This window comes from Parasteatoda tepidariorum, chromosome 1, assembly GCF_982258835.1.
Source record: "Parasteatoda tepidariorum strain Cologne lab strain chromosome 1, Ptep-v5.0, whole genome shotgun sequence".
Lineage (NCBI taxonomy): Eukaryota > Metazoa > Arthropoda > Arachnida > Araneae > Theridiidae > Parasteatoda > Parasteatoda tepidariorum.
Window position 1 is genome coordinate 44,331,516 of NC_141755.1, and position 12,987 is coordinate 44,344,502.

The 12,987-nt window shown below is 29.9% G+C and overlaps 1 protein-coding gene across 3 annotated transcripts in view; it reads right to left on the minus strand.

The window, feature by feature from the left end:
• Positions 1-5,490, minus strand: part of E(bx) (nucleosome-remodeling factor subunit NURF301 E(bx)) — a 56,334-nt gene extending 50,844 nt beyond the window's left edge. For 2 of the 3 annotated variants that reach the window (XM_087162554.1, XM_043048960.3), the window contains exon 1: positions 3,466-5,490. In XM_087162554.1, the coding sequence (XP_087018680.1) occupies positions 3,466-4,581 (1,116 nt within the window). In that variant the 5' untranslated portion in view covers positions 4,582-5,490. The remainder of the gene's footprint in view (positions 1-3,465) is intronic. The other variant, XM_087162553.1, reaches the window with a different exon arrangement.
• Positions 5,491-12,987: the final 7,497 nt, after the last annotated feature.

Here is a 12,987-nt window from a genome sequence, read left to right on the forward strand (position 1 = left end):
TAATATTACTCGGCCATTGGAAAAATTTAATAAGAAAAATTATAAAAATTATTAATTTATACAAATTTTTTTTTCATTTGGCAAGTTTAATAATGATGTTGAATTATGTATTTTATTCAATTAATTTTCTTAATATCAGAAAAATACAGTAATTTCAAAATCATTATTTATATATGATATGGGGAATTTGACAGAAACATTTCTGCACATCAGTACGGGGATATTTCCATATTGTGAACTGTCGCAGCAACTACAATCACCAAGGGACCAAACAGATTTTAAACTTAAATTTTTTTTTTTTTTTTTTTAATATGTTTGCCTGGGGGTGGTTACAAGTTACACCTTTTGAGTTGGTCCCATGCTGTGATTTTTTTTTCACTTTTTTGTGGGTCAATTTATTAATTTAAATAAATTTTTATATCATTTGGCAAGTTTAATTATGATGGTGAATTATGTATTTCATTCATTTAATTTTTTTAATATCAGAAAAATACAGTAATTTCAAAATCATTATTTATATATGATATGGGGAACTTGACGGAAACATTTCCACACATCAGAAGCGGATATTTCCATATCGTGATGTGTCGCGCCAACTATTATCGCCAAGGGACCAAACAGATTTTAAACTTAAAAAAAAAAAAAAAAATTTAAATATGTAGATGTTTGCCTGGGGGTGGTTACAAGTTACCCCTTTCGAGTTGGCCCCATCCTGTGATTTTTTTTTCAGTTTCTCGAGGGGCCGCTGCCGGTCTTGGCAATTATTCTGCCACAGATCACGATATGGAAATCTCTCCATCAGTACAATGAGCTATCTAAATTCGATAATCGTAATCACCTGTCTTTTGTACTTGCAATGAAACAAAAAATAAATATAGGTAAACAGTTAGTCAGTTTTACACAAGTTAGTCTCATTCTAATATTTTTTTAGGTTTTGTTTTATATCACAATCTGAATTACTCAATTTTAGTCAAAAATATTTTTAATACAATACAGAAAAAATTTATACAAAATTTTTAAGGTTGAGATTCCTTTTTTAGCCTTATTCCAGTGATATTAAATATTTCATCTAGAGGAATAAAGAGGATATTTAAACTTATTTCATGTTCAAAATGGACTAGTAAATTAATAAAAATAGACTAAATATATGACAAAAGTGTAGTAAAATTATGTAATATATAACCAAAAAATATGACAAAAGTGTTGTAATTATAATTTTCCATTAGCCATAAAAAAATAAAGTCCACTTCTCGGTTAGCCACATGGAAGCGAAAAGTTGTCAAACATGTAGAGTGCCACCAACTTTTATTTTTTTAAACACTTAAAAATTAAACAAAATAAAAAAAAATTTAACCATACAAAGAAAAGTAGTTTAATCTCCTTGCCTTGGCGCTCAACTAAAGGAGAAGTATAGAGGATAATTTGTTATTCAATATTTATAATTTACTGTTAAATATTTTACTTACACCCATTTAATTTCATGCTTATAAAAAAAAACAAGTATTTTTAAAGCTGCCCAAGACATAAATATATATGCTTTAGCTCCTCAAGAGTTTTTTTTTAACAATGTACAGACAGAGTGGAAAATTTCCATAGACAGCAGCCAACGAGAAACAAAAAAAGATCACAGAAGGGAACTGACTGCTTTTTTATTCATATTCCATAAGGCAGAGAATAACCAGAATTCTCCCTAGAAATAAAAAAGGACATGGTGCTTCCTATTCTAAAAGAGCAGTTAGAGTTTTGAAAGAGCAATCACTTAGCACAGTAAAAAGTTATCAAAATGTGTAATGTGTAATAGTATGAAATAATTGAATTTGAACCTCAACAATTTTTAAATTATCCTCATATATTATTTTGAGTGTATATTTCAAAAAATAATTCTCCCTCATTATTAAAATAAGAGAAAATTTGTAGCTTACAAAAATAATTAGAAGCAAGTTAAAAGACAATAAGTTAGTGTTCTGCCTAAGCGTTTTTATCATGTCAGCCTGTCCTACTTGCCCTTTGAACCCAATAAATGCACCCTATTTGTCCTTTTTATAAAAATAAGTTACCATCCCTTAAAAACACTGCCTTTTAGAAGAATTAACTGTTGAAATAATAATTACACAGAAAAACTATCCGTGTTTATAGGTTTAATTCTGATTACTATTACATATATTTAATTTGAGATTATCTTCCACTAGTTAAATTTTAATGAGATTTGCCTTTTTTCAAGGGAAATATTAATAAATTTTTTAAAAAAATAATATATAGAAAAACTTTTTTAAACTGTTTACAAAAAAAAAAAAAAGCATGCTGAGATTGTCCCTTAGCATGTCTTTAATTAATATTTATAAACTAAAAATTTTTATCTTATTTAAATAATGGGTGAAAATTAATTTTTGAAATTTGCACATAAATAGTATAAGATGGCAACATACAACTTGTTGAGGATCAAATTAAATTATTACACATTTTGATAAATTTTTATGATGTTAAGTGAACCCTTTCAAAATCTCAAATGCCTTTTTCTGATGAACATAAATTTTGTAAAAAAAAAAGTAAACTAAAAAATAATGATTAATTGATATACCTGAAAGTTCTTTTCTAAAATTTAAACTGAAAATTATGAGGAAATAAATATTTAAAGGTGCTTTTTTTAAAAAAAAAAAAAAAGTTTTTATTTAAAAAATAATTTTAAAATCACTTCAAAAATTCATACCAATATCCTCCCCATAAGATCTCTACTTTTCTTTGTTTGTTTTTCCAAAAATTTGCAAGTTAAAATTTATTTGCATTGTTGGCAACTGCGAACGATGAAACAGATCATAATACGGATTTATTCCCCAAAATATTGGGAATAAAAAGTTTTTAACAATTTTTCTGAAAACTTATTTGTGTGGACTTACAGACATACAATTTAAAATTTAACAAACTAAATAGAAAAAAATTAATAAATAAATTCTGCGCACAACAGCAACAAGAAAAAGTACTTATTACACATTAAGGTTGGTATAAAAAAACCTAATACCCCATCACATACATTAAGTCTCTATACCACAATACTGATAGACCTATCGTCACATCAGAATTAATTAAAAATCACTAACAGTTAGTCGATTAATCGAGGATATTTCAGTATCGTGATCTGATACACCAACTACAATCACCGAAGCACAAAGTTTATTTTAAACGTGGAAAATATTTTTTTACAAAAAAAAAATGTAGAGGTTTGCCCGGGGGTGGCTAAGAGTTATTTTCTTCAAGTCGGCCCCGTTCTGTGTTCTTTCTAGTTTCTCGGTAGCTGCTGCCCGGAAGTTGCCAAGACTAGGTGATTATTCTGCTACAGATCAAGATACAGAAATCTTCTCGATTTATTATTTGAAATCGCAGAATGAAACAGATAAGTACTACTTTTATTTTAAACCTGTTACTGACAATGTTTGAATATATTAAGAAAGTTAACAAAATAGGACTTACTTGATTAGCTCTACAAACAACACAAGTCCAATCTTCAGATGGAACTTCTTCTAAAGGTGGATCAAGGCACGCTAAGTGATACACAGCTGGACATGTCTCACAACACAATAAGTCACCAAGTTTGTGACAGGATCGACAATGATCATCATGATAAATCATACCTTCACAAATTAAATCGTCTCTCGCAGGAGAAGTTGTTAAGAAATTATCACATAAGAACTCTAACACCATTAAACGATTTTCCACAATTGTAAAAGGATATTCACAGTTTTTTACCACATGTAAAACATCCTTATATTCGGGATCACTCCCTAAATACATTTGTAATACAGCGGGCCAGGTCATGCTGTCTATTAAATAAAAATGAATATTTACGGTGTCTCGCATATCTAATGGTGCAAACATAGTGCCTTGTGCTTCTTCTTCTCGAAGAATAGCTTTAAGGAGCATGATATGAACCTCGGACAGCAAAGAGGTCTGATCGGGTGATGACAAAACACCACAGAATTCTTCAAATAAAAAAGGTGTTAGTCTTAAAATATTTCTAAAATGTCTAAGCACTTCATAGACTCCTAAAGCTTGCATTAAATTATCAGTTGTAATCAACAAGTCATCACTAGATTTCGGGAGCATCAATTTAGGTAACTCTCTTTCTTGAAGAAATACAGGAGTTGATGCTCTTTTAAACCATTTCTTTTTTGCTGGTGTTGAGCTGGAAATTGTGCTAAAACTACTTTGAGAATATACACTTAATTCATCGGATTCAGCATAACTAGCCTCCGATTCATTATCTTCATCTTCGATCTCTTCATCCCTTTGAAATTCACTGTCATCACTGGATATATTTTCATCATATTCTTCTTCTCCATCATAGTCTAATAAATGTGATGAGAAAAAATTACGTCCTCGGCTTGATTTATCACGTAATCTGCCTCGATAATGCACGTGAGACCCCCTACGAGACGGACTACTTTCACCTGGTTTTGTTGATAGTCGTGAACCATGATTACCCGAACCAGCGTATAAATATCTTGGTTTTTTTTGTAAATTAGATCTATGCGAAATGGCTGCTCTTTTCGGAGGTCGTCCGCGACCTCGTCGGCCTCTTCCTGACATTTTTACTAGATTTTATCAAAATTCATAAATATGATCATGATTGATTGATTTTCACACCAAACTTGATTGACAAGGATGCACGCAATTAGCGTTTACTTTTCAAAATGAAAATATTTATTGACGCCATTATTGCCATAGGCTTTCGGCAGTCACGTGACCTAACTATGACAACGTCGAATCTAATTGTCAACAAATTAAGTCGATTTTATAACTTCAATTCAGTGAAATACACTTCACAACAGTACTAGAACACATTTTTCTCAAAAATAATCATCTTACTTACATTGAAATTCAAAAATAGGTTTAATAGGATAGCAAGGGTAAAGGAGTTCCTCTGTAAGTCCTACTAGCGTGCCTGGGCATCTAACGGTTGCGAGAACGATCTTCTAGTTGGCGGGTAACAAAGAGATTTCCAGAATTATACTTCAAATGATTACCAATCTGCACAGTTTTTGCTCTTGAGATCTACAATGATGTCAGTAATGATGGTTATTCAACAAAAATTTTACAATATTATTCAGATTTCGAAAATATTTTTCATCAACAAAAATAACATTGCGCCATCTTGGATGCTCTGCACAATTTCGCCAACCAATCAGAGATCGCGTTACATATTTTTAACTAAATAGCCATTTTAAAATATAAAAACAATAATTCAGGATGCTAGCAAATTGTCACACTGTTGAAAAGTGTGTTAACAATCACAAATGTTTATTTTTGAAGCTTATAATTACACAGTGTAAAAAAATTATGTATACAAAGAAAAACAGACATTGTTTAAAATTAAGTTCAGTGTCGAGATTAAAAATAATCTCTTGTATTTACCACTTATGAAAATATTAAATTTATTTGTAAATAGACATTATACGAATAAATTGACCTTAATTTGTTTAAATTTTTATCAGATTTGGATATACATCTATGTAAATTGTAACTAACACAGTTTTTGCTACTAGTAGTCACCACTAACTTAGTTTTATCGTATGAATGAATCATTGCTTTTTAAGAACAGTAATAATATAAACTTAATAAATTTTATTAGTTTGTAATATATATAGGCCACTTCTACATACATTCACAACATTTTATTATCTAACTGGTTAAAAATAATAACTTTTCGAGCAATGCAACAATCTGAAGTTTTTGCGAACGCATATATGTTGATGGCTGATCTTGTTCAAGTTCCTGCGATTATTTAGTGGATCATTTACCTTCTATTGCAAAGGAATTTTTTATTTTATAAGAGTATAACTATTCACGATGATATGAAATGAGCAAGCAAATGCTTCAGAATTTTAAGGAGCATTCTTACCGTGTGCAATTCACACCAGTCACCCACAGGGACAAATGAGAATCTGATTTGCTGAAATATATTCTCCCGCGAAAAATTAACCAATCAGATTCCCTTTTACCCTTTATAGCGGTCGAAGATGTGAGATGTGGATACAGTGTGAACGGTCGCTTAGATTATGTTTCCACTCCAGGGACAAAGCGAGAAGCATATTAATATTTTGACAGCAAAGGAAAGAATTAATCTCATAAGTGCGTATAATGCTCACTACACGGTTCACACTCTTCTGTATTCAAGGAAAGCATGAATTTTAAATGTACTATGTGCAAAATAAAAATCAATCTCCTGAATAACCTTTGATCCCAATAATCGGATCTTCACGTTCTGGGACTCAATCTAAATAGTTCGAATAATAGAACCTCAAATATGCATATTAATTAGTGCAGATGATATTTTAAGTCACGGAATTACACATAAAAACCTAGTTTTCCTAAATAAACATACCTAATTTTTCGACGGATACCCAAAAATATAGGGGGCAGCCGCAATTTGGGAAATATGGTCCTCTTAATTTGCTCCGCAGAAGCGATCCAAAGTTTGAACCCCTTATTGTTAATTTAACTTTTTGCGTATTTCGCTATATCTCGAGACATTTTTAAGTAAATTGAAAAATCCTTGCACACAACTATAAAATTCGTTTAGCCAAGAAATAACTTTTAGTAAAAATTTATTATCTATTATTATTTTATTTAATAAAAGTTGTAAAAATTTTGAATTGTAACCCAAGTAACATATATTAGATAACATTAGAAAACAAGAAAAATCTAACATTACTTTGTATAGCCTTCAAATACTAGAAAGATACAGATAAGTTCGCTACTTCATTTTAATCATATTACGTTAGATTCTATACAAACTAAAACATTATTTCGCATTGGTTTTAATGCTGTAAAATACAAGATTTTGAATTTTCTGTTTTTATCTTGCATAGTTTTTTTTATTTTTGGAATTAGCGAGGGGAATATTTTGATGGCAATAGAATAATATGGCGATATAATTTTACTTCATTTTCTGTATTGCTGTGAAGCAGTAAAACAGAACACAATAGTTTTATAATGACATTACTCGCATTATTTATTTAAGAATATAGAAATACTAAGTTCATCCAGTTTCTCCGTCTTATTCCAAATTATAATTCGTGTTCAGCTGATTTCGATTAATGAAAATTTCAAATTTAACTAGGAAATAATACTTGAGTAGCTAAACTTATGATTATTTTTTTCTTTTCTTGATACCAAGCATTTTCTGATAAATTTTATATCATTTTCATTTGTTAATTTTAATTTTAAATGTATTCCTATTTTTCTTTTAGAAATGAGCCAATTTTATCAAAATATCAATTGAATTTGTTAGTTTATAGAACATGTTTTATAAAAATCATTATTCTAGTCATATCTCATTTTACTCCAGTCATTTGTAATTTTACAATTATCATACATCGTTGACATTTTGAAATTATGAAATTGCGTTTTTTTATATTGCAAAAATACTTTTACGAGGGCACATCAGAAATTTTTAACAATTTGATAATTATTCACCATTAGCGTGTGGAGAGTCATAGAAGAAGGAAGTACGGTAGTTTCTGTCTCGATTTTTAAATAGATTAAAAACTGTTAAGTTGGGAATCTATATGGAACTGAAAACTGCATTGAGCATACTTCTAAAAGAATACGCCGTAGAAATTTCAAAAAATATTTTTGACAATTGATATTAAGATACGGGAAAATATCGTAGTGCATTCCTATACAACTGAGAAGAGCAGGAGAGGGAAGAGGGGTACGTCAAGGCATGGAACCGATTTTCTCCCGAGATGGCGTATTCGAGCGTTGTTGTACACATTTATGTCGCACTAGAGCTGCGGAATGGACTATTGGCGACGGTCTGGGAAACATCCGTGACTATGATCCGAAGACATGCCATCACGATTTTGATCCTCTGCAGAGGGGATGGTATCCCCTCTTCGATAGCCCAACGACCTTTCCGCGAAGTCGAGCACTTTACGGTAGAACAGTTTAACGAAGACCAATACCGCACACCCTCGGTCACTGCGCAGATTGATCCAAGTGATCACCCACCCGCACACTGACAGCAGCCAGTGATGCTTTACTTCGGTGATCTGTTGGGAACCGTGTCTTAACGATTACTCCACTGCGTCGAGCGTTGAGATCGCGAATATTATGCATTTTCAAAAACTTGTTTTCACAAAGGAAAGCATGTTTTGTAAATGAAAGACCCTTCAGATGAAAATTTAAGCAAGGTTCTTTTCTACATTTTTTTTTTCTTCATAATGTAAATGTCTCTCAGCTACTTTTTAAATATCAAGTCAATCAAAGAACTAGTTTACTATTTGACTATTATATTATTTAAACTATGATACAATATATACTTCTTGTCTCAAATTTGAGTCGAAAAATTCAAAATTAAGGTAATAAACACAATGCTTATGATATAAATACTCACAAGCTAGAGATAGTGTTTAACGACAGTATTAAAAGAAAATTGCTACCGATATCATTTCGAAAAATTTAAAGTAACCAAATTTTAAGTATATTCAATAGTTTTTATTGCGCGACTGCAACATATAAAAAAATTTGATTTATTGGTCGTATGCGTGCCCTCAATAATTAAATATTTTTATAAGTCCTCCTCAACATTTCTGACAAACATAGGAAACTTTTTCCAGTCATTATTATTTTAAATCCATTGAAGGTAAAAGCAAGAATGATATTAATCTTTTACAAATGTTTAGCAGATTTAAGATATTTATTTTCTTATGAGTTAAATTTAGAGAGTGATTGTATATTTCAGTGTGAGTCTGTATTTTAATTACGCTCGTCACAAAAATTGGACACGCTGCAACCATAAGTTATGCCACCGCTTTCACTTAGTTATGCTCTTATGCATGCTGTTTGAAGCAAATTAATATTATTAAAACAAGGACTTATATCATTGAATATTATTGACAAGGGGGCTAAGCGCCCTGTTCTCTGACGCTCACCAACCCCGATAATTGCTGATTGAATTGCTGTTTCTTGGCATGAAATAGTTGAAATTACTCAAGTAAAAATATATGTATTATTAAAGAGAACTTGTGCCTCCACTTCCTACGTCCAAATATTTCCCTTATGATGCTGTTAAGTGAACTTAAATCATTTTTCTAAGTAATCATTTTTTTAAAATAACATTTAAAAGTATATTGTTCGAACAGTTCACAGCTGTAATTTTATATTTTCGCTTGCCAAATGAAAAGATGTATATTTTAAATACAATTTTTACTTTCATCACTTTGTTCATGAAGCTGAAAATTAAGTTCTAATTAAAATCATTTAGAGAATCTCTTTAACCGTAATATACTAATGTAATTTGCAGCAAAAATAATGGTTGTAAAACAGTTGTGGGGGATGAGTACAATGACAACCTTAGTCTATCTAAAAGTACCTCGTTATTGTATCGAGTTAGCATTTCTTATATACCAGTGAATTAATGTTTAATTTTCGTAGTGGTAGTTACGCTACACGGTTAATAAGATCAGGCACTGATTTAAATAACTTTGTCTTAAAATGTAACGTAGAATTTCAATATTCTAATAATATAATTATAACACCGATCATCCTAAACCCTAAATTTAGAAGCCAAACAAAATAAAAAACGTAAATACAAGTAATTTTAACCTTTAAATTAGGGAAGTAAAGATATTTATAAGAAAGAAATAACTTTATAACTTATATAAATTTGATGATGATAACAACCAAACCAATATTAAAATTAATGTGGGAAAATTGGATCCCACCATGTGATTTTCCAGCCAATAAAAATATATTGACAACAACTGAAAACTGTAACACCATCATTAGATTTTTATATATAGTAAAAAACTTCACCCAAAAGCCTATGGAAATACTAACATAAGGGTTTTTCTATGCATTCTTCATCTAGAATATTTACACACAGTAAATTTTTTTAAAAACTTTAAATCCGTTATGAAGGTAGCTGTAAACGTGTGTGATTTCATCTAGGTCCAAGAATAACTTTCATTTTAAATTTTTTAACAAAGTTAAGGTTAATTCAACAATTTACACTAAAATTAACTTTTATGCTTTTCTACTAATTGAATTTCTTTACAAATATACGCGTGCCTCCCCTCCCTTGTTATTCAGAATTCATTTCAGTGCCCCTCGGGATCAAAAGGTTGCAGATTTCTATTTTAAAAGGTTGGTCTCAGATAAACTTATTAATTAGTGCTAGCTCTTAATTCTGTTATGGAAATAGTTACAGCTATAATAACATACTTTCTCTAGGTAGTTATTTTTATTTTATTTTATGCATTTCGATTCCTGATGCGAAACATAATGCTGACTGATCAGAGATAACTCCTCGTTTGACAATAGTTATTTATAGCTGTTAAAAAAATACAAGGTCGTGGCTAGCTTGTGAGCAGGAGCAATTCGTTCGGTAGGCAAACTGTTAAAGCAGCAGGAGCAATTCGTTCGGTAGACAAATTGTTAAAGCATGAGGGATAGACGCAATCTGAAAAATATGATCTAAATAGTTTAGGTAGGAGAATGGTCAACCGTTTCGGCTCGTAAATTATTTGTGCCTAACGTCCTTTTCAAAAAAAAAAAAAAAAGTAGAGACACAAGTGTGCACACAGCAGAAATAAAATAGATTTTTCTACTATACTACATTAATAGAGTTGCTATTTTCTTTCGATATAAAATTAAACCAAAGTGCTTTTTTAAAGCTAAAAGTAGTAGGTGACAGAAAGAAATGTCCACTTTGAATAATGAAATAATTACTATGATTCAACAATGACAAGTTTGCAGGTGGTTGAAAAGCTTAGCGATACAGATAACTTTTTCACAGGCGAGAAAAGTTATATCAGCGCCAAATAAGTTGTCTTTATTAACTGTCCCCCAATTCTAATATTTCATTTCATCTTTCTTTGCCTTCTTCTCCTGAATCGCTAAAAATAATTCTACGGTGCGCTGGACTCTCACCTTGTACACGCAAACTCATGATGGGAGAATTATACCTCCTTTATCATGCAAGTGTTTTTTTTTTTTTTTTTCTAAAGTAGACCACTTTTTTTTTTAAAAAAAACCCGAGCACAATTGGGTTAAGGTAATTGACAATTTTTGCATATTTCGCCTTATTTCTGAAACTATATAAGATAATCAAAAAAATTTACAAAATTGTAAAACTCATTTATTCGAAAATAATTTCATGCAATTATAATTCGTAATGTAATAAGGTTCGAAAAATGTTTGAATTTTAAGGTATACAAATATTTTTATATTGCTTTAAACAACGTAAGCTTAAATGATAAAATAAAAATTTCGAGCAAATTTGGCTTAATAGTTTCTGAGAAATGAAATTTCAAGCATTCGTATTTTTAAAATTTCATTTTTCTGGAATTATTCATTTGATTTCTTTCGAATTTCGGGCTTTGCCAGATAAAAGCGCACGATTCAAAATTTTGTTTATATTCGCGCTTCTTATAATTCTAACACACACACATATAACTAACATGAGTTTTATAATTTTTTGGACATTTTTAAATAGTTCTAAAGATATTGCAAAATACGCAAAAACATTGAAAGGTCACAATCTTTCGACCACTGTACTGCCTTAATTATTATTTTCAAGATGCCTGAAATCTCTCATATTTTGAGGGTTATGAAACTAAATTCGAAAAAAAGGTATCTTTAATCAGGTAAAGTATGCTACTGCTTCAGATTTCGTAACCTTAAATGCCATCTGCGCGAGAAAAATAGCGCATTTAAGATTAGCTCTATGAACAATTTCCGATCGTTAATTCAAAAGTAATGAATGGGTTCCCTCTTTTTTTTTTTTTTTTTTTTTTTAAATTTTATACACATTTCTGACACTTTCATGGGGCCGTTTTTGCTAATTTTGCAGTTGTACTCTCATAAGCGAAAAAAAAAGAGAGATGAACATTTCTTTTTTGTAAAAATTATTGATAATTTTTAATTATAAAATTAAAATATTTTGTTAAGTAAAATTTTAAATTGTGATTAATGAATTTGTTTTAATTCTAATGTTGATGCAATACTTATGGTACATAGTATACTTTTGGAATTTTTTTTAAATTAATCATTTATATTTAACAATTTCAATATTTATAAGAATCTTTCAGAAGCTAGAATTACTCATCACGAAACGACCTATTCAAAACCATTTTTTCTTTCTTCCTTCCTTCTTTTTCCCTATAAAAATATCAAAGCAGCAACTTTCGCTTAGAATAGAACATATAAGTCCTTGTTGCAAGTAAAATATTTGTAATCAAATCCAGTAAACTGGGTCATGAATAATGATTTGGAAATTTCAACCGATAGATGAAATTTCCAAATCATTAGATGAACCTTTCGATCATCTAATGATCACCTTTTCGATTAGATGAAAAGAAAAAAGATAGCTGGAAAGGGAAAAATAATAAAATCTGATTAAATCAAAAAAGAAAAAAAAAATGCTGGAAAGACATATACATTCATGCAAATTTTAATCCAAATTTCAAAAGACTATTAATGTAAAAAAAGCAGAAGTTATTTTTTCATAAAAGCTCAGTATTTTCCAATAAAATATTCTTGAATTTTCTTGAATTTAAAAAAGAAAATTAAATGTTTTAATACTCAATTTGTATAAAAATCATATTTTATTCAAAAATTTTCGTTTAAGCCAAATTTTTGTCATGTTAAAAGTTTAAAATTCTAATAAAAATAGAAATAATAATATAGTAACAAATATGAAGTCTTTCCTTACCTAGATATCCATCAAATGCGCTCATTTTCCACATCGTTCGTAGAATAATTAAAGCTAGAACAAGACGGGTTATCATTACACCTCAAAACATTCTGTTCATGTAATGTTTTCCTTCTTTCATTATTAATTTTTTACTAGAGATTATGAAAAGTAATTTGAAATTCTTACACTAATTATACTTTTCTTAGAGACATTTGAAACTTAAATCTATGTTGAAAGAAACTACTAGCGACATATCTGAAGTCGCCAAGCAGAATTTAAAAGCTTCGCCAAAT